Below are 22927 nucleotides of genomic sequence, written 5' to 3' on the forward strand. Positions count from 1 at the left end.
TGTTAGTGGCCGTCAAGTTGGCTCCGACTCGTGTCAACCTGTGTGCAGCGGAATGAAGTGTTGCCCGGTCCTGCACCGTCCTCAGGATTGTTGGTACTTTTGAGTCCACTGTTAAAGCTATTGTGGCCATCTATCTGGTAGGGTTCCCTCACTTTCACTGACCCTCTACCTTACCAACTACTATGTCTTTTTCTGGTAATTGGTCTTTCCTGGGAACCCTGGTGGCACAGTGGTTAAGAGCTCAGCTGCTAACCAAAAGGTCAGTAGTTGGAATCCACCAGCCGCTCCTTGGAAACCCTATGGGACAGTTTTCCTCTGTCTGACAGGGTTGCTATCAGTTGGAATCTACTCCATGGCAATGGGTGTGGTTTGGTTCGGTTTGGCCTTTCCTGATGACAGTTAATACGTCCATATAATCTCACAAATGAATTGGCTTAGTGGTTCATAAAGGACAAAGGTAAATTTAACCCTTCTTCCCTGAACTGTGAAAAGTAAGACCATATACATAAAACAGAAAAACGAGTCAGTGGGAGACCTGCAGATGTTGCTGAGGCTGTGACATCCTTCCTAACAGCACAGCTCCTAATTTCCTTGCCTGAGGCGTCTGCTGTACCCACTTGCCCCGTCTCTCTGATTTGCCCCAGGTTCTGGTCACACTGAACGGGTCCCTCTTGTCCCTGTGTCTGTGCATGCTGTTCTCTCTGGGCATTGAGTGTGACCCATTGTTCTCAGTCTGGCTCAGCCCAGGGACAGCAGCTCCAGGAGAGGCTCCTGCCTACCTCCTGCAGTGGGAATGAGATATGGCTTTTGGCAGAGTTGTTTTTTTAAAAATGAGCCTTTTAAAATGAAATAGAAGGATTTGTGTCTCGATCTAAATTACTTCAAATGTCAACTTCCCATTAAGCCCCAGACAGAGCAGGTGAGCAATTCGTTGATGTAGATCCTTGGGCAGAATCTCTGCCCCCGTTGTGATCACAATGCCATCATCCTCTTCTCCGCACTTCTGCCATGGGGTACTCTGTGTCTTCTCCCCGAAATAGGACATAGATCTCAGCCTTATCGGGCATGTAGGAGCTGTCCCCTTCGCTGCGTCTCCCAGAGGGACAGGCCCTGTGCTAGGACTGCTGGCACTGTACAACGTGTACTTTCTGCCAGGAAGAAATGACAGTTCTTCTGCATATTTGGGCAGGTGACCTTGTGGACGTCACTTCCTTTCTGAGTCTCCGTTCCCTTCTCTGTGAAAGGGGTAAGTGTGCCCCTAGCGCTGACCGTGCAGATTCCTGAGACGATAAGGGGAAAGGTAAACAGAGGCCTCCACAGTGAGGTTTCTGTGTAGGTAAAGAATTGATTTTTTTAAACTATGTGGCACCTTATAGAGTATTCTGAAGTGCTCACATTTCCATCAGCTGCATCAGAATGAAGCTAGGCCCTCTGGTTCTTCTGGGAAACTCCCTGTCTGTCCATGTACCGGTTGCGTTAGTGTGTCTCTTGGAAAGTCTGTTTGGTTTTCTGCTGGCTCTGCCCTTGCATAGTCCTGGCATACAGAACAGATGGACATGTGATGGCTGAGCTTGGCCAGATGAGACCCAGATGAGTGGAGGTGCTCGTGTAGCCCTCTTCTCCCCAGTGACTGAGCCCTTCCGTACCACAGAGGAAACCAGCTTCTCCACCACTGGATAGAGAGATGGAGAGGCCAGGTCCTGGGGCCGTGGCTTTGTGGGTTGACATGACAGCAGATGCGCTTGCTCAGCACAGTCACTGCCCAAATTCCAGTTCTAAATATTACTGGAAATGAGAAGCACAGCCCATAGCATCATGGCTTAAAGAAAAGGAGAAAATGTGTGTTGCTGTCTGGGTAAAGCACCCACTAGGTGCATCACAAGGATCCCTGGCATCACAAATGGTTAAGCTCTCATCTGCTAACTGAAAGGTTGGTAGTTTAAACCCACCCAGGAGCTGTGTGGGAGAAACACCTGGTCATCGATTTCCATTAGGATTACAGCCAAGAAAACCCTATGGGGCAGTTCTGTTGCCCAGCCCTAGAAGGTGGGCTCTGTCCGGCATGCTCAGACCTGCCGATCGTTTGAACACCAGCCTTTGAAAAAGAATGTAACTTTATTGCAATGTGCAGGGCAGGGACCTGGGAGTAAGTTCCTCAGATCCAACTCCCTGAGCTATGGGGAAGCAGGGCTTCTATGTGATTTGGGCAGCAAGATGGTGGCCACGCAGGTGTACCGGGGAGGGAAAATTCCAGAAGGAAGACATTGCAGGAATTATGGTGGCCAGGAAACAGGAGGTGACATAGTTCCCGTCAGACATCTCCTTTGGAATAGGATCCTGGTGATGATTTTCCTTCTGATTCGTTCCTCCTGTTGGTGTGTCCTCTGTTGAGGTCGATTATCGGTCACAGCGGGCCCTTCTGTGCATGTGGAGTGGGTCAAATCTGGCTTGGGCTAGTTTAAGGCAGTCTTTTCTGACTAATGGAAATTTACTGGAATTCATGGGGTCAGGTTACAGTTCTCCTCTGCCACATGGGGTCGCCGTGAGTCCGAATTGACTTGATGGTACCCAACAACAACAATAGGTGCATCACTTAAGTGAATGGGGCACCTTCTTTGGGTGTCTGTGCTTTATGTGAACCCCAACTATGCAGAAAAAGCCTTTGACTTACTCCTCACACCCGGGCCTAGCCTCAGGGCATAGGGATATTGGTCATCAGAAAAACCACCAAGCCTTGGTGTGATCCTGCCAACTCCAGTGTTTCCTTCATCCTCATGTAGAGACTGGACTCCCAGCATCCAGCATGGCAAGGACAAGGCGGTTGGGGGAAACTGAGTCTCCCTGTAGAAGGCATAGTTGGTGGGGAAGAGCCTCATTGTAGGGCAAGAGGAAGAGAGAACGCTGGGATCCCCCAGGTCTGTGTGCTTCCACTCAACCTGCCATTCCCAAAAGAGTGTATAACTCTCAAATGTAAACTGAAAACCTGGCCCCTCCGTGGGAAGAGCCCCAGCACTGGGGAGCCATCTCCTGCTGGTTAGGAGCCAGTTGGGCATTACTTGAGGGCCTAGTGTCTACATGTTACCCAGACCTCCCAGGCTAGCCCGGAGACGGCAGGGCTTCCCACACCCACGTGGACTGCAGGAAGGCCTGAGACACTCCCACCTAGCCTGCTGGCTAATTCCAGGCCAGAGTCGATCTCTCTCTGTTCAAAAATGAATTAAAAAAGCATCAAAGCCCAAACTCCAAGCTGGCCCTGTGAAAAGTAAGCACTCTGTGAAGGAACTGCTGTCCTAGAGATTGAAAAGCTGAGCCAGCTCTGAAAATAGTCCTCACAGTAAACAGATGAGACTTTCAGAAGGCATCTACTTCTCGGCATCAAAGGGTCCATGAGCCTATGGCTGCTGTGATCCAGGAGCAAGGGACCAAAATGAAAGAATGAAGTCCAAGATCCAAAGGTTTACTGTGTGAAATAGGAGAGGAATACAAAGATACCCCAAATAGAAGTGTAGGATTTAAATATGTATTGGAAGCTGCAAACAACAGAACTGTCGCTGCAGAAAATCCAAGCAGTGACTGGAGGCCAATCTCAGAACCAGGAGAGCACAGAGAAAGTAGAGAGGAGTCGATACGTGTAGACAAGGGCATGTATATATAGAGAAGGGGATATATTTCTAACCTAAGAATCCTGGATGCTCCTGAGGGATGGCAAGGATGGCAAGGACAGAAAGAATAATAATAATCAGATTGGGGTAAAAATGTAGTGTTGAAGAAACACCTTCCCTAACCTAAAAAAAACCTTGAGCATATAATATATATATGGAAACCTTGGTGGTGTAGTGGTTAAGTGCTATGGCTGCTAACTATAAATCCCAGGAAGATTAATTAATAACATCTTGTGCCTAGGCAAAAACAAGCTACAATGGCAGGAACAATCTGCCTTCTGCTCTCAACCAGAAGATAAACAGGAGGAGCATCTAAATGGCTTTGATTGAAAAACAATTGTACTTATGAATTCGGTATTCTCAAATTGTTGTTTTGGACAAAAAGGGTAAGCCCCACAGTTTGAGATTTGCAAGGTTTGAGGAAGCACCACCCACATGCTTTTCCTTAAAAAGCAAGTAAAAAATGCATTCTAGTCAATCAAGAAGGAAATGGAAATTGAGAACTAAAGATCTGCAGTTACAATGTGAGAAGTCTGATGGTGACCACTGATGCCAATTAAATGCACCAAGCTAGGCATAAATAACATCTGTAACTATGGTTACAAAATTGAAAATTCCAAAATGTCGTGTACTTAGCATACTGTTCATATCGTGAAAAATAACTGCTGTGCAATAGTAAACTGGTTTGTAACCTCTGGCTATAATTCACAAAGGCTATGTCGCTGTTAGAGGGTAGTCATAGGTAACAGAACGGTGTGTTTGATTAACCTAAAGACTACCACAGAAGAAGAAAAAAGCAAATGAAACATTGTAGATGTGTTGAAAGATAAAATGAACCATAAAGGGAGCATAACCAAAAATCAGTGTGGAACATAGTATAAACTGTATATGATAGGATTTTAATATCAGTGATGACAATAAATGTAAATGGGTCAGTCTCCTCTATTTAAAAGGCAAAGACTATCCCATGGTTTGATTCTTGTTGTTTTTTTTTAATAGCCAAATATGTGTTGCCTTCTAAAAGTACTCCTACAAACAAAAACAAAAAGGTTAAAAGCAAAGAATAAGAATATACCAGGAAAATGCAATTGAAAGGAAATCAGGAGGTAAAACATATTAAATTGGAATAGCGTGATGTTTTGTATTAATAAATAGTTCAAATCGTAATGACAGTGTAACCTTCAGAAACTGTTGAGGTACTGATTAGCATGGCAGAAGTATATATGACGCAAACCCAGTTAATAATAAGCCAAATTTCTAGAAATACATTTTTTGGTTGGAAATTTAAACTCTCAAATCCATGTTAAGATCAACAACACCAATAACAACAATAAAAATAACCAGGGCATAGAAGTTTTGAATAATAAAATTACTAAAATTGAGTTAGCAGCTACATATTGAACATTATACAGACAAGAACTGCCCCATAGGGTTTCTTAGGAGCGGCTGGTGGATTCGAACTGCTGACCTTTTGGTTAGCAGCCAAAGGCTTAACCACAGTGCCACCAGGGCTCCTCTAATGTTCTATCATTTATGAAAACTCTACAGAAATATGCATGAACTAAGTCATAAATTAAACCTCAATGGTTCAGGACAGGCAATGTTTCCTTCTGTTGTATACGGAGTGGCCATGAGTCAGAGCTGACTCAACTGTACCTAACAACAGCCGTTTCAGTAGATGCTGAAAGGGCACTAAGCAAACCCAATGTTTGCGCTTCATGAAACAGGAAAACCACCAGCAGCAACCATAGCCACCGAGCTCCTGGCTGACATGGATGAGAAGGTGGCACCTAATGTCCACCTTGCACCAAAGCCAGCACTGTCCTTGAGACTGTTCCCTGGTCCTGTCCATACTGAGGCTGGCCAGGGAGGCTGCAGTCTCCACTGCTGTGGGCTACATCCTGGAGGTTCTCACCAAAGCCATGAGATAAACGTTTCATAAGAGAAAATAGAGTCATTATGACATGCAGATGAGGTACCATGTGTGTCAGGGCTCTAGCGAAAACACTGAAATGCCTTGAGAACTAATAAGAGTTCAGTAAATTTTTTTTTTTTAATTGACCAGTTATAAGATAAATAGAGAAGTTTCTCTACTTGTATTCAACTTTAAAGTTTTCATAGATAAAACAAGCTATGGTCTAGATTAGGGCTTGGCAAACTACAGCCTGAGGGCCAAATCTAGCCCACCACCTGTTTTTGTAAATAAAGTTTTGTTGGCACACAGCGTTGCTCATTCTTTTACATATTGTATATGGTTGCTTTCTCAGTGGCACAACCAAATAGCTATGAAAGAGATTTGGGTCTGGCAAAGCTGAAAATATTTACTCTCTGGTGCTTTTCAGCAAAAGTTTGTACACCCCTGGACTATATTGATAAAAGTACATCAACCATGTCTGCCACCAGCAGATGGAATTAGCAGTCGTGTTTACAGTGACATTGGGGATATAAAAGCAGATGAATTTGTAAGCAGTCTTTCGGAAACGTATCTACTTGCATGTGGAGAGCCTTCTCTAGACAAAAGCTGATTGCTTTCTTACTTATAAGAAAATGTGGTAGGAACAGTTATGGTTTAATTAAAATAAACAAAGGAAATAAAAGTAAGTAAGAAAGAGGGAGGACCCCTGATGCTCGTAACTGAAAACATAAAATAACTTTAGCAAGAGATGGTTAAAAGTAAAACCAAACCTGTTGCTGTCCAGTTGATTCCAACTCATAGCAGCCCTATAGGACAGAATACAACTGCCCTTAGGGTTTCTGGGCTGTAATCTTTAAGGAAGCAGACTGCCAAGCCTTTCTCCTGTGGAGCAGCTGGTGGGTTCAAACCACTGACCTCTCAGTTAGCGGCCAAGCGCTTAATCACTGCGCCCCCAGGGCCCCCTTAGTGCCTATGTGAAAAAAATTTTGAAGTTTTGCCGTAAGAAATTTTAAGACTTGAATAAATAAATAGAACGATGCCATACACTTTGATAAGGAGACTGGATGACTAAGTGCTGGGAGACTGTCCATTCTTTCAAAAATAACTTTTAGATTTAATAAAATTTCCAGTGAATTTTTTGCAACCTTACAAAAGGAGTTCACCTTTTATATCAGAGTGTAATTCAGCCACAGGTGATTAAAAGACCTCATATCAGAAAAATTACCACCCGTCTGTCAGTCTGTCCTACTGTGGGGGCTCACACGTGGCTATGATGCTGGAGACTATGCCACCAGTGTTTCAAATACCATCGGAGTCACCCATGGTGGACAGGTTGCAGCAGAGCTTCCAGACTAAGACTAGGAAGAAAGGCCTACTTCCTAAAATTAACCAGTGAAAGCCCTACAGATCACAACAGAATGTTGTCTGATACCGTGCTGGGAGATGGGACCCCCAGGTTGGAAGGCACTCAGAGTACACAGGGGCTGCCCCGTGAAGTTGAGCCCACTGACAGTCATGATGATGGCTCTGTTGTACATGGGGCCACCGTGACTCGGAACCGAATAGACAGGAACTAACAACCCAGGTGCCTCGTCCAATGGGATAGGGGAGCATGTGCGAAGCGGCAGTAACGGGGCCCACTGAGGCAGAGAAGCACTGGCAGAGCCACTCAGCTTGGGGCTTTGGCCCATTGCGTGGCTGGGCCTTGGTTCCGGATCTATTATCTGAATAGATAATTCCTTCCTGCGGTGGAGAACAAGTGGAGAAGTTTAATAGCTCAGACTTCCCACAGTCAAACACATCTTAAAGGAAATTGAGAGGCCAGCCACAGCCTGGGGAAGGAAGTTGGGACCAGTGTAGCAACCCATTTCCTGAAAAGAAAAAAAAATTGCCATCGAGTCGACTCCAACTCGTGGTGACCCTCTGTGTGTCAGAGCAGAACTACGTTTCGTAGGGTTTTCAGTGGCTGAGTTTTGGGAAGTGGACCCCAGGTCTTTCTTCCGAGGCACCTGCGCATGGGCTCAAACCTCCAACTTCTTGGTTAGCAGCTGAGCACGTTTACTGTCTGCACCACCGAAAGACTCTGCTCATTTCCTGCTCGTGCATTGTAAGTACAGGTATGGCAAAGCCCCAGCCACACCGTCAGCACCCGAGAAGCCATTGCCTCTTGTTACCGTGGTTTTCTGATCAGCAGAACAGCCCACACGGCCCTGAGACAGGCCCAAGTGTTTACAAGGCTGGAATATGGGATTCTGTGGGCATTGGAACCAACGAGGGAGGGGCGGGCCCCAATGACTTGTGTCGGGAAGATCGGCTTCCCATTTGGGGAAAAAGTGAAGTTGGATCCTTATCCCACACGATGTCCTAAATGGAATTCCCTGGGGATTAAAGAGTAAGATGTGACAGAGAACCGGATAATGAGGGAAAGCAAAGCTCAGGGTGTGGAAGAAGACTGCAGTCGCAGACTCAGTCTGGGAAATCAGTAATCACAGCAAACACGCACCAGGCACTTACCGCGTGGTGCTGCTACCCACAAGGTTTTCCTGGCTACCATGCCTGGGGAAACTCTGGCACGGTGGTTAAGAGCTACGGCTGCTAACCAAAAAGCCGGCAGTTCGAATTTACCAGGTCCTCCTTAGAAACCCTGTGGGGCAGTTTCACTCTGTCCCATAGGGTCGCTATGAGTCAGAATCGACTCGATGGCAATGAGTTTTGGGGTACCATGCTTGGTAAGGTAGAGCATCAGCAAAAAAGAGGAAGATACTTGAGATGGATTGGCACAGTGGCTGCAACAGTGGGCTCAAACACAGCAATGATAGTGAGGATGGCCCAGGACTGGGCAGCCTTTTAGCTCTGTCATACATAGTGTTGCTGGAGTCTATTTGATGGCACCTAACAACAACAGCCTGGTTAAAGGAGCAGAGAGGGATGGGGTTTGATCCGGGAGAGCCAAGCCCTGCCAGCTGCAGGCACCGACACTCTGATTCACAGCCTTGGGTTCTAGGAGGTGCCTTTGAAGAGCTGCCCTCAGAGGGCTTTGTCCTCAAGGTCCCTGATTGCATCTTCTCTGAGCTTGCGGGAACGAGTTGTGGATGACCTGCCATGGGCGGGGATCTGGCGGCTCCACCATCTGTTGGGCTGGGTCCGGGGTCTCGGCTGGCAGGGGGAGGTGTCTGCACATGCCGAGCCAGACATAGGAGGCAGGACCGGCCTGGTGGCCACTTCCCAGACGCGGGGGCTCAGCCGGAGCTGCTCTCCAGGCCCCTCTTCCTGTGGCTTCTCTTATCATCCGTTAACTGTTGTCAGCTGCTGTTCAGTGGATCCCTGATTCACGGTGACCCATGCTCAGTGGAAGGAAATGATGCCCGGTCTTGTGCCATCATCATGGTCACTTGCAGATTGGACTGTTGTGATCCATAGGGTTTTTACTGACTGATTTTTGCAAGTAGATTGCCGGGCCTTTCTTCCTAGTCTGAGTCTGGAATCTCTGCTGAAACCTGTTAAGCATCACAACAACATACAAACCTCTACTGACAGATGGGGGCTTCGTATGAGGTGAGTCTCCCGTGTGGAAGGTGAGAATTCCACTACTGAACCACCACTGCCCCCTGGACAATGTCCTTCACCCTCTGGGCCTTGGATAAATACACTTTGTTGCATTAGACAATGTGGCTGCACAAACAGTGCCTTTCTATGTCTAAGGAGCTGCTTCTTAAGGGAGCTCGTAAGTCTGGCAACACAGCCATCTCCCCTAATACCTCAGAGCTGACATAATACTTTTACAGACACCTGTCATCTGATTCTTGGTGCAAGAGAAGCCCCCAGGGAGGGGCGCGGTGGCCTCAAACCAAGGCCTGTGTTGGTTAGACAGCAGAGCAGCTTCATGCGTGTCACCTGGCCCCTCCTTTCCATCCTTGTCTTGGGGCTTATACAAGAGCAGTGTATCCACCATGTAACTTTGGCTTTCTGGGCTCGGTACCTCGCCATTTTCAGAGACGGCCTGAGGGTTGAGGGTACACTGTTCTCAGGGGTCGCAGTGCCTGTGTCAATGAGTGGCCAGAGGAATTGGAGCCCGGCCTGAAATGGATGCCCTTGTCCATCCTCCAGACACGGCAGGGCAGGTGCTGCCCTCACTGCAACCCCGAACACGGAAAAGCTTTTAAGCAGCTCTCTCGCACGGCTGGAGGAAGTGGGAGCCCCCTTCTCACTGGAAACCCAGACCTCTCACTTCCTATTCTGGTAGATGGGGGGTACATAGGAACAGAGAAACCCTCAGACATCGGCGCCACCAATTTTCAGGTTAAGAGACATGTGAGTAGTGTTGGCCCTAGGAGGTCTCAGCGAGCTTGTTCTAAACTCCACCTGGCAAGGCCGGGATCTGTGACACCTGGGGTTGTGGAGGCACAGGGAGAAGCACCGTGAGATGGGCAGATGTGAGCAGTGGAGCAGGGCTCCACCCGGGCAGTGTGCTCTAACCTCACCTAACAGGCTTGGCGAAGGAGGTGGTCTCCTGGACCCCCAGGCCTCCTCAGAGGAGGCAGGAAGGGTGGCCACTCCTGGGGCCGAGAGCCAAGCCCCTGGGGTCTGCCATGGCCTCCTCAGCACTCCCAGGCTTGAGGTTTGAGGATTCACCCTGTTCCCAGGGGGCTTCTTGCTGTTGTTGTGGTGGTGGTCATGCTACCCTGCGCCTTGGTCTGTCGGCCGTCAGTGGGAACCTTTTGTGCACAGTTTCCATTCAGAATGGAGAGCATGTCCCGACCTTCCTGTCAAATGGAATCTTTTAACGAGGAGAGGAAATACCCCTCACTTGGATAACCAGGGCTGGGAGGTTTTGTTTTAATTTTTTTATTAGCAGCCAAGCACCTAGACAAACTTTCTCCTCCACTGCGGAGCAGCACACCTGGTTTTGGAGGCGAGGTCAGCTTTAATGATGCGACGGGAACAGTAAACGCAAAACCAGATGCCGTCCAGTCAACTCTGACTCATGTTGACCTGGCTCGTGGTGACCCCACGTATTTCACAGTACAACCGTGCTCTGTGGGGTTTTCTTTTTTTTTTTTTAATTATTGTAAAAATATATATAAGACAACATTTGCCAATTCAGTATCTTTCAGGTGAACAATTTAGTGATGTCAATTCCATTAATTATGTGGCACGACCATCATCCATAATCTTTGCCAAGTTTCCCACCACCATAAACAGATACTCACCACTTCCTAAATCCACAGGGTTGTCCGTGGCTGAGTTTTTGGAAGCAGATCAGTAGGTCTTTCTTCTGAGGTGCCTCTGGGTGTATTGACCCGCCAGCCTTTAGGTTAGCAGCCATGCGTGTTGACCGTCTGCACCACTCAGGAGTCAGCCGTGTTTGAGCGGTGCCCAGAGTCATCTTCATCTGGCAGGCTCCTTGGAGGAATGGAGCTTTGTGGTCACATGCCCCCTCCCGGATAGCCATGTTGAGTGGACGGAGCCGCTGCCTTCTCTGGGGTCAGATCTGCCTGACTCAGCTTCTTTGGGGAAGTAGGGAGCCACTGAGGTTTCTTGAGCTTGAGTGGATGCAGTGACCATTGTAGGGCACACGAAGGTGTGTCTCCTGGCGTCTGAAGCGTGGATCCTGAGGGCTGGGTTATTTTAAGACTGCCTCGTTATTTCTTCCTAGACATTCTCCATGTTCTCTGAAGGCCTGGTTTTCCAGTCGTTTAAGACCTGGAGCTAGACCACAGCTGGGGACCTGGACTGTGCACTGGCCAGAAAAGGGGCTTGTTCAAGAGGTGTTTTGGGCCCTGTGCTCAGATCCATACCCTCACCTCCCCAAGGGAGGAAGTTCCCCCCACTGCCAGGTGTACAAGCACCAATGGGCAGCCCCCTGTGAGGCATGGATGTGAGCAGGGGACGCACCAACCAGCCAGGGCTCGGGGCCAGTGGCATCCTGGCCACCCTGCAGCTGTGTCACTTGTCGTTGTGGAGGCAGGAGCCAGACGGGGGCCACTGATGGGCTCTGACTCACATCGCCCCATGGCCCCTGGTGGAGGGAGAGCTGGGAACATGTAGGCAGGGATGTGCCTGGGAGCCTGAAGCCTATGTGAAGATACTGCTGTCTTGCAGAATGGCTGTCCCCAGGGAGCAGCTGAGAGACAGATGGCCTTGCAGCTCCTGCCCCTGGGGACCAAAAGGGGCAGTTGGTATTCTGAGCCTGATGACCCTGGCAGGGGGGCTGTGCGTGGGCAGCCCTCAAACGGCCAGAGCCTGGGCTTCTGAGAGGCGCCTTGCTCCAGGTTTCCCACTGCTGACAGTGCTTCTCCTGTGCCCAGAGACATGCAGGTTCCAGTGCATAGCCACGGGACCACCCTCCCTCGAGGCCCCACGTTTCCATCACTGCCAGCGTCGGCTCAGCAGGAGGAGGCAGCAGGCCCATCTTCATGGAGTAGCCAGCTTGGCTCTCCCCTGGCTTTGCCCCCGAGCACAGGCGCTGTGGGTACCAGCTGCCCTGCCCCTGCAGGGAGCGTGCCCTGCAGACAGGACAGAGCTCAGCGGCAGGGAGCTGTGGCTGCTGCTGTCTGCACAGGGACCCTCTGACTTCCCCATCACCATCACCCCGTGGTGGGTAGAGGACTCAGCACAGGAGCAAGAAGGGAAGGGCAGGGCTGGCCGGGACGTTTTTGCAGAGCTGGGCTCCTCCAAACTGCTCAGGCCTTAGTTTTATGGCTTCTAACAAGTCTTCAAGGGGCCGAGGTGGCTCAGTGGTAGAATTCTCACCTTCCATGAGGGAGCCCCGGTTCCTTTCCCAGCCAGCGCATCTCACGAGCAGGCCCCGCTCATCTGTCAGTGGAGGCATGGATGTTGCTATGATGCCGAACAGGTTTCAATGGAGCTTCCAGACTAAGACAGACTAGAAGGAAAGGCCTGGCCATTTACTTCCAAAAATCAGCCAGTGAAAACACTATGGAGCACAGTTGTGCCCTGGCACACATGGGGGTGCCATGAGTCAGAATGGCTCAATGGCGGCTGGTGGTGTCCTACCCAGAATGAGGGCGTGTGTAGTGGTGGTTCAGTGGTAGAATTCTTGCCTTCTGTCAGTAGGCTTGGGGTTAATTCCCAGCCTGCACACCTCATGCATAGCTACCAGCCGTCTGTAATGGGAGGCTTGCATGTTGCTGTGATGCTGAACGGGTTCAGGGGAGCTTCCAGACTGAAACAGACTAGGAAGAAAGGCCAGGAGATCTCCTTCTGGTAGCCAGCCAATGAAAACTCTGTGGATCCTAAGCTCCAACCTGCAACAGATCACAAGGGTGGCCCAGAACTGGGCTGCATTTTGTTCTCTTGTGCCTGGGGTCACCATGAGTTGGGACTGACTCGATGGCAGCAAACAACAGAAGGTCTAATGAGCCTTCATTATAGGGGCTGTCCCTGGGGAGCACTCTGTAGACCGTTCTAGGTTCATCCACCTGCAGCCTTATTTCCAGATGGGACCCTACAGGGTCTGAACGAGAGGCTCACCTACTCTTCTCTTTGCTCCACAGGTCTCCTGACAAACACAACACGAGAAGGGCCTTGGGAAGTGGCCTTGGCTCTGTGGAGAGCCCCCAAGGCCGCCTGCGTCCTGCGCCCACTGTGGACCTCACCTGCCCTCCGCCCTCTGCCCCCTCCACCTCCTGGCAGCCTATCCAGGACCTTGCGCTCCAGGAGGCCCCGAGCTCCAGCCCGTCTGGCCTCTTTGAGGAGCCCAGACTGAGATACACAGGCGGGGAGCTGTGAGCGGCGTTAGCAATATACAGTCTGAGGGGTACATCTACGTGCCCACCCCGGAGGGACGTGGCTCAGTTGGTGCCCCCAGGACCAGGAGAGGAGGGGCCGCGCCAATGGCCAGAGGCAGCCAGAGCCCAGCCAACCTCCGAGGAGCCCCGGCCGATGGGAGGACACTCAGGTGCAGACGCAAGCCTCTTCCTGAGCCCCAGACTGTCCGAATTGCTTTTATTTTCTTATACTTTCAGTATATTCAATAGACCAAAGAGAAAAATCTATTTTAAAGTGGACACAACCTTAATGTCCAAGTTCCCTGGGCTGGATTGTGGGGGCGGGAGGCAGTTGGGGGCACAGTGGCAGAGACACGCTTTCATCCCTGGCGGAGTCCAGAGTGGGGCCGCAGCAGAGGCTCTACCCCACGAACACTGCGGTGAGTCCTGGAAGGATCTGCTGGGGGCCGGGAGGACCCCATCCTATCTGGGATCCCAAGCAGGATGTCCTTCCCGTGGACACTGTGGGCCCTCCCGGGAACTCAGATGGCCGGCACCTCCTCTCTCGTATTAGGTGGACTTCATCGTACTAAAATCACTTTCTGTTTTAACCAGTTAAACATGCCTCTTCTACAGTTCCATTTTTGATAGTTGGATAATCCAGTATTTGCCAAGAGCATGTTGGGTCTCCCATGACCGCTGTCTCATCCGACACACCATTTAGCTCCAGAAAGCAAATTAAAGGAAACTAAAGTAACACTTGTTTGAAAGAGATCATTAAATGTATTTTGCAAAGCCTAAAGTTATATATTTAACAGTTTTTATATGTTGTATATTTGTAGAAAATCCTATTTAACAATTAATGTGGTAGCCCTGGCCAGCGCGAGAAGCGGGCGGGTGGAGTTCCGTGTGTTCCTGATGACTTCAGTGGGGGGACACGGTGGTGAGGTCAGAGCCCCCCCCCACCCAGACCTAGGGGCAACAGGCACCAGGGGCCGGACCCTGGGAGAAGCAAGTCGAGGACAGCCATGTCCCCATCACAGCAGCCATCCAGCCAGTGCCCCAGGGGTGGCCAGGTTCCTTCTCCCCTTTTGGTTTGGGTTCCGTGCTTAATTTCCCTTTGGTCTATGTATCGGTGAAAACTGAGTGTGCAATAGTTTCATCACGCCTCTTCCGATGGATCTGTTTTTCCTTTTCTCACTCCTCTTTCGCATTAATAGACCTTGAGTTCAGTTTGCAGCCGATTTCTTCTACCCAGTTTGGTGTTTGCCCCCATCCCCAGAAGTCGTCTGTCTTCATGTCAACAGGTGGAAAAAAGCAAAGTGAGGTGAGGAAATGGGGGAGGGGCGGCACCCCAGAACGCAGGGACCGGCCCTTCTCCGCCCTCCCTGCAAAGCGGCGTCCCACATGCCAGCTAAGAAAGGGAAGTTCTGTTTTTCCTTCTCCTGGCTTTCATCAGCCAGGCTCCTCCGTTTTCCTGAGTTTCTGCTGAAGTATACTACCTAGAGTCCAATTAACATGAATATTATGCTAGTTCTATGCTACTAAAAAAACAAAAAGCAGTAAAAAAATAAATAAATAATAACTATGTAGAAGCTGTCCCAAACCCATAGACTAAAGATAGGGAAGAAAATCCATTTATTTAAGACCCGTTCCAGTATCCATGAGTATTTAATTTACTTTCCAGCCACCATCAATTTCGAGGTGATTGTATCTTTGAGCAGAAGGAAGGGCTGAGGTTTTGGCTTGTCATCACAGAGGAGGTGCGCAGGAAAGGGTGCCAACCCTAGCTGGCCAGACGCCCCATCCTGGCTCAGATGGCCTGAGCAGGGGGGTGTCCCCTGGCCGAGCACACCTGTGACCAGCCAGCATCCCACCCCCTCTCTCTTGCCAGTTTCTTTTGGAAGAATGTAGGCACCTTTGTGGGCGGAGACCAGGAGATTTAAGATGTTACCGCATTTTTTTTTTCTTGTTTTACAGTATTCAATTTTGTGTTGATTCAGCTAAATTATGAAAATAAAGAAAAAATCCTTTGATAAGCATGGCTTTTGTTCCCTGCCCGTGGTGTCCTGGGAGAGGGGCTATAGCTGACTTGACCCATGGGGGTGGTAGGGGATAGTGAGTAAGCAGCCTGCCTGCAGCTGGTGTTTGAGGGGACAGGGTCTGCCCAACCTCTTTGGGCAACAGGGGCTGGGAGCGAACACAGGGGCCTAGGTCTCCTTCCTGAGCCACCTTTCACATGTAGTACCCTGGGCACGCACAGAATCCGCAGGCCAAGAGGATGGGCGTGCAGTTGTCTGTCCGGAGTACCTGATGGGCAGGGATGCCTCTGAGGCCAGCACTGGGCGAGTGGACAGTTCCCAGCAGCGTCATCGGTTATGGGGCCTCAGTGCTTCCTGAGTGAATCCCCATGTCCAGGCAAAGGCCAAACTTCCCTGCTTCCGTGGCCAAAGGTGCGGCCTTGAAGGTGGAGAAGACTCTTTCTACTTCACTCTGTCCGGGGCCTGGGGCCCGCTTCAGGCAGGAGTCCAGACCAGTCATGGTCAGCGGGAGGCTGATGGGCTCCATTCCTTCTGCACAGGACCCTGGACACACAGGAGATGACCCCGCTCACGGACATGGCTTCCAAGGAAGACAACACTTTAAGGACCCTTTCCCAGGGAAAGTGCCTGGGTCTTGATTGAGGCCTCTAGATGTCAGACTGTTCCTGCCCAGGTTTGCAGAGAGGCCACACCTAGTGCTGTACCCAGGAGCCTACACAGGCAGGCATTCCAGCTGCTCTTTGTAAAATGCCTTTGGGCATGGAGAAGGAAGCGTGGCTCACACTTGGTTCCGAGGACCCTTCGTTGGCCTTTGGAGCTACCTCACTGTGGAAAGAAGAGACCCCAACCAGTGTCCCAAGGAGCCATCTTGCCCTGGAAGATGTGGGGGGCAGAGGCAGGCCTAGCATCTGCCGTAGGGCCCCTCAGCATGGCCCATCCCTCTCAGGGGCCTCAGCACCCATGCTGTAAAAGGCCTGAACTGGGCGGGAGGCATGGGCCCCTCCCACTGAGATACCTCAGTGAGCCCACTGGGGGCTGTGCAGCTCAGAGCACGGAGTCAGACAAGACAGGACAGACAGCGTGGCTGGGGTAAGGGCACCCCTCCTCCTTCTGTTGAGGCATTAGTGTGCAGGGTGAGAAGCGGTTCCGGGGAGGGCTCCTGATGGGCTAGTTGAGCCCACCCTGAAAACCCCCTGCACTGCCTGCAGAAACTCCCAAGCATCACAATTCTAGTCTTCCAGGTATGTCTGCAGAGAAAACGCAAACCATGAAGCTGAAGCAAAAGATGAGATTCACTGACCACCAGGACTGCAAAAATACAGATGATCTCTCTAAATATTCCATGCCATGTAAGATTCAGAAGTGTGTCTGCCAGCCTAGGTTAGGTTGTGCTATGGTAACAAACAACCCCACACCCAGGTCAGTCAGAGGTGTATCTGTCAGCCTGGGTCAGGTCATGCTGTGGTAATAAACAGCCCCACACCCATGTCAGTCAGAGGTGTATCTGTCAGCCTGGGTTAGGTCATGCTGTGGTAACAAACAACCCCACGCCCAGGTCAGTCAGAGGTGTATCTGTCAGCCTGGGTCAGGCTGTGCTGTGGAAACAGCCCCACACCCATGTCAGTCTAAGGTGTACCTGTCAGCCTGGGTTAGGTCTTGCTGTGGTAACAAATAACCCCACTCATGTCAGTCAGAGATGTATCTGTCAGGCTGGGTTAGGTTATGCTCTGGTAACAACCACCCACACCCGTGTCAGCCTGAGTTGTATCTGTCAGCCTGGGTGAGCTCATGCTGTGGTAACAAACAACCCCAAACCTATGTCAGTCTGAGGTGTATTTGTCAGCCTAGGTGAGGTTGTGCTGTGGTAACAAACACCCCCACACCCATGTCACTGGGCTCAGATGGAGAAGGGCAGTGGCGCCACCTCAGCCAGGATAAAGGTGGAGGGTTGGGGCGGGGTCCAGGCTACTCAGCACAGGTGCTGGTATCTGATGGCTGTGGAAGGCTGCCAGCCCCCAGGGCTCTCCAGAGAAGGTTGCCCTGTGCCCTGCCAGCCTGGACCTATCCACAGTGTCATCACTGGGATGTCATCTCTGCTGCTTGTCACCCTCTCCCCCCAGTGCTCCTGTCCCCTCACCCTGAGCGACTGCTGTCCCCCACTGTGGTGCACGCTCAGGAATGCAGAGCCTGACTGAGAAAGGCATGACTACTCTCTCTAAGCCCCGGCACAGCGCCTGCCGTGTGGACAGTTGGTGGGCACAGCTGCAGAGCGGCACCTGCTGTGTGTCACTCTGGGGCCCAGCCTGGACTGACAGGGTCCCCTAAGGGGCTCACTCTGGCTTAGGGCAAAGTTACTCCCAGAGCCCCTGAGCTGTTTCCAGAGGTTTGGGGGTGCTTCCACCTCTTCAGTCACCCCAGGTCTGAAATGAAGAATCGGAACACACACCATACCCATCCCTGACACCCACACTCTGTGTGCCCCCCGTGCCCAGGAGGACGCCCCCATCCCCGTGCTGCCCAGTGCCAGCTCCACGTGGTCCTTTCTAAGTTTCCAGACAGACCTTCTTGGGGTCTGCACATCCTTCTGTGTAATGGTGTGTCAGTTCTGTGTGTGCCTTCTCCCTCCTCCCTTCAACTGTGAGCTGCTTTTGAGGATACAAATAAAAAAACATTGCCGTTGAGTCAATTCAGACTCATAGCAACCCTATCAGGTGGAGTAGAACTGAACCATAAGTTTCCAAGGAGTGGCTGATGGATTCAAACTGCCAACCTTTTGGTTAGCAGCGAAGCTTTTAATCACTGCACCACCAGGGCTCCTTTGGGAACACACTGCACCTTGAATGTCTTGTATTTCATCCCTCTATGCCCAGGGCCATGGAATTACCCCGAAGTATTAACCACATTTATTTTCTGCGTTACAAATGGCACCTCATTTATTCCTTCCAAGAACACTGCTCAGAGGGTGTTCCGCTCCATTGTAGGGGGAGGGGCAGGTGGACCAGGTGATCCCATAGCAGTTGGAGCCCCTGGGCAAAAAGTCTGAACACTGCATCCCCCTGCCCCCATCTCAGGAAGGCTGAGGCCTGAGAAGCAGGCCCCTGTCCTCCCATGGCGTGTTCCACCACTCACAGCATGCTCAGGTCTTCACACACTGAGTCCTCTGGAAAGTCGGAAGCAGTGCCTTCTACACAAATCTCTACAAAGCGACCCCTCATCAGAGCTCCACTTCACTCCCAGCAACGTGTGTGGCTCACTAGCGACAACAAGAAGAGAAATATCAGGTTCCCAGGGCAACTTCATGGTTGAACCTAGGAAATTACAAACAGCAGGAGCTCGCCCTCCCAGGGGCTCCCTCTGAAGGAGGCCACGAGGGCCATCCTTGGAAGCACCCTACAGGGAGACCCTGTGTCCGAACCATCCCCAGACTTTGGCAGCGTGAACACTCAGAGAGAGGTTGACCAGCAGCCTGGAGTCCACAAGAAAGCACATGCCCTCCCCTGATGAGCAGGAGTGATGTTCAGGCCCCCGGAGCAGGCAGGCTGCGTCCAGCTGGGGCCCCCTCTGCTCAGCCCTTCACTTCCAAGACCTGGGCCCAAAGGCCCCCCAGCTCTGGGAGGGCCACCTTGCCAAGTGATTCCCAGGACAAAACCTGGCCAAGCTGGGCAGATGGGACAGCTTGGAGTCCCTTCCAGGAGATTTGGATGAGCACTGGAAGCATTTCCCAGGCCCAGCCTCCACCTTCTGTCCCAGAGAGGCAGCATCGTGTGTGCATGTGTGTTGCTGAGCTAACAAGCTCCCCAGCCATGCAGCTCGTGGGGAGGCATGCTCATTGGAAAGGAAAGAAGGCTAGGGCTGCATCAGCACCAACACCTTATTCATCCCTCATGGCTCTGGCAGACAGATGGACACAAAGTGGGATCCTTTCTCTCCACCACTGCCTTTTTCCTTCAGCCGGCGCTGGTTAGAGCTAGGAGGACAAAGTGGGCTGGGCGGATTTCTCTCTTAAGTTTCAGGAGCATCAACAGAGCCGCCATGCACCTGAGCCACAGAGTTTCTGGAATCTTCCGTAAGCAGCCGTAGACCCCTGTCCTCACGGGGTGGGTCCTGAGGTCCCTCTGTGTCTCTCACTCATCCCCTCCCTGAGTCCTTAATGGGTCCATGGGAGGAAGGCCGTCTCGCCCACTGCCCCTGCCTTCCCTCACTGTGTTCCCATCCAGGATGACAGAGCCCACCACAGATAAGGCAGGTGGGAGAGCCGAGTCCTCTGTGCAGCCCCAGTGTCAAAAGCTGGATCCCAGAAGGCGTATTAAAATTCATGACCACCCCTTTCAGATCATCTCCATCTGCCCAGTTTTTCAAAGGTTGTTGTCAGTTTCCATTCCACCCTCGCCATCATTAACAGCAAATATGACAGATCCGCTAATGAAATCGATTTGGTCAAGTTATCAATTTAACTCCTAAAATGTAACCCCATTTTGTCGTCACGTCAGCCACAAAGGCTCAGAGGCGAAATGCCATCAGTCACCATGAGAGAATGAGCCTTCTGACTTTCGAATAATTAAACTTACTTTTCTACTTTGGATTCATAAACTTTCCGTTAATTATGGCTGTGAGAGCCCCTTAAATCATCCTGGAGATGGAGCTGAGGATCTCAGCGGCCCCACTGATTTAGGAAATATTCAGGGTGACTGAAATCTGGTGTCAGAACTCAAAAACCCCCTCCCCCCACCAAAGAAAAAATTGCGCCCAGACGCCATTAAGATAGGCAAGGATACTTGTATTCACAGGGAACTTGCAAGGGAGGGGAGGGGGCCAGGGGAAGGAAGTGGGGGGACCACTGCAGTGGGGACAAAGAGACACCAGTCTGTGTCTGACCCCCAGCCCTGAGATGCAGGGCAGAACCAGATTTCAAATTCTTATGGAATCCAGACTTTCTAGAGCCATTGAGGGTGGATAAGCTCCCAAAACTCTCACCCTGAGATAATCTTTAAACTCCCTTAAACCAAAAATATCCCCTGAAGTCTTCTTTGAACCAAAAAATAGTTTTTCTTAATAAGTAAACTATGTCTGCCTTGAGCATTGTGCTCTCTCAACGGACCATCTCAGTGAGATCAAATTGACAACAGCAGCTCAAAAGGTCGGATGAGAAGCTCAGGGAAAGTTGAGTTTAAGTCAAGGATAGTAGAACAATTTGGAGACGGATGGAGAAAATGTTTGCACAACTTGAAGAACGTAACCACTGCCGCAGAGTTGTACGTGTAGAAATTGTTGAAATGTTACACGACTGGGTACATTTTCACCAAAGTAAAAAGAAAAAAAGTTTTGAGGGGACTTCTAAGTCAACTGGCAAAATAATTCTATTATGAAAACATTCTGCATCTCACTTTGAAATGTGGCGTCTGGGGTCTTAAATGCTAACAAGCGGCCATCTAAGATGCATCAATTGGTCTCAACCCACCTGGAGCAAAGGAAAATGAAGAACACCAAGGTCACGACAACTAAGAGCCCAAGAGACAGAAAGGGCCACATGAACCAGAGACCTACATTATCCTGAGACCAGAAGAACTAGTTGGTGCCCGGCCACAATCGATGACTGCCCTGACAGGGAGCACAACAGAGAACTCCTGAGGGAGCAGGAGATCAGTGGGATGCAGACCCCAAATTCTCATAAAAAGACCAGACTTAATGGTCTGACTGAGACTAGAGGAATCCCGGCGGCCATGCTCCCCAGACCTTCTGTTGGCACAGGACGGGAACCATCCCCGAAGACAACTCATCAGACATGAAAGGGACCAGTCAGCGGGTGGGAGAGAGATGCTGATGAAGAGTGAGCTAATTATATCAGGTGGTCACTTGAGAGTGTGTTGGCAACTCTTGTCTGGAGGGGGGATGGGAGGATATAGAGATAGGGAAGCTGGCAAAATTGTCACAAAAGGAGAGACTGAAAGGGCTGACTCAATAGGGGGAGAGCAAGTGGGAGTACGGAGTAAGATGTATGTAAACTTATATGTGACAGACTGATTGGATTTGTAAACGTTCACTTGAAGCTTAATAAAAGTTAATAAAAAAAAAAAGAAAAAAAGTTGGAAAAGGAGGCTGGGTGAGTGATGTTCCCAGGGACTCTGGGAGACCCAGGTTAAGTATCAGGGACACGAGGAAAGAGAAACTCAAGTTATTCAGAGTCCATCATGTTAACCTGACTAAACTAGGCCCAAAATGGAGTCAGTTGTGTCAAGCCCCACATCAGCAAACCCAAACCTAAGTTTCTATTCCTGTAAACACCTTATCTTCCCAAGAATTAATCAATGGACTGTCCCGGAAAAGGAAAACTGATCAGGACTTGCCTGCCCAGTTTCAAAATTTCCCCTTAATCCCAAATAAATGAAAGAAAATGCCCCCGAGCCAACCCCAAACTTTCCCAGCATAGCTTCCTTGTTCCTGTGTGTCTGAGCTTAAAAACACCCTCCCCCTTCCTCTGTTCTTGGGAACTCTTGTTTGACTTTCAGACCAGACACTCCCCCTACTCCCCCCAAACAGTTAATGAATTGCACAAAATAAAGCTAATGAGTTTGTGCAGAAATCTAATATTGTGGGAATTTTTATTTTAACTTCTAGACTTTTCTGTGCTCCTATAGAAGAAACCCAAGGAACTTCTACCAAGCGCTTCCATCCAGAAAAAGCCGGCTAAATCCCTTGCCCACACCAGTGCTTTGGTGGCAATACCAGACAACATTGAAGGTGAAAGGGGCTGGGACAGGAAACCTTGCCTCAAATTCAGACCCAGCTTCAGGCTTGGGTGGGCTGTTCAGGACTCTGGAAGCACCTTCTCCAGGGCCCTGTTCTCCACCCTGCTGTCCCACTCTCACCCCTGGAGGGTCTAGGCCGTCACTCTGGGGGTGACAGGTGGGGTGTCTGAAGCTGAAAGCTCGGCCATGTCTTGAGTTTTACAGGCAGTTAATGCCTTGGGGAAGGAGCCCTGGTGGCACAACGGTTAAAGGAATCAACTGCTAACCGAAAGGTCAACAGTTCGAAACTACCAGAGAAGATGACTCCTCAGGAGAAAGATGTGGCAGTCTGCTTCCATAGAGCTTTACAGCCTTGGAAACTCTATGGGGTAGCTATGAGTTGGAATCGACTCAACGGCAGTGGGTTTGCTTTTTTGGTTTGCTGCCACGAGGGAGTGTGATTTATCTGGGGGTGCACTTCATGTGGGGATTAACTGAGGTAATACTCTGCAGTTCTCCCAGCTGAACAGGTGGGGCGGGTGCTCTGGTCCAGGTTTGGTTTCTGATCAGCAATCTTTGCAAACAGCCCGGGGAGGGCCCTTTGTGAGGTGTGGCTTAGGGCTACAGCTCCATGGTGTCTGGGAAACACCTCCCCAGGAAGCCAGGGAGATGCACCTGGTTCAGACCCTATGGGTAAATGTTCTGCTTAGCAGCTAAATGTGACTATCTATTAGCAGGATTTCGCTCTTGCAGATTACGTTAGAGAAACGTTCCTTTTCTAAATCAGCCTTAAAAGAGTCGTTTGGTCCTATGGGGAGGTGGTGGGGGGTGTGTATTCACACTTGTGTGAGGT

General features: G+C 50.3%; 1 protein-coding gene across 2 annotated transcripts in view; it reads left to right on the forward strand.

Annotated features, from left to right (window-relative positions):
- Window positions 1-15343, forward strand: part of TAFA5 (TAFA chemokine like family member 5) — a 273873-nt gene extending 258530 nt beyond the window's left edge. For both annotated transcript variants that reach the window (XM_049884691.1, XM_049884692.1), the window contains exon 4: window positions 13095-15343. In XM_049884691.1, the coding sequence (XP_049740648.1) occupies window positions 13095-13103 (9 nt within the window). In that variant the 3' untranslated portion in view covers window positions 13104-15343. The remainder of the gene's footprint in view (window positions 1-13094) is intronic.
- The last annotated feature ends 7584 nt before the right edge of the window (window positions 15344-22927 follow it).

Source organism: Elephas maximus, chromosome 4, assembly GCF_024166365.1.
Source record: "Elephas maximus indicus isolate mEleMax1 chromosome 4, mEleMax1 primary haplotype, whole genome shotgun sequence".
Classification (NCBI taxonomy): domain Eukaryota; kingdom Metazoa; phylum Chordata; class Mammalia; order Proboscidea; family Elephantidae; genus Elephas; species Elephas maximus.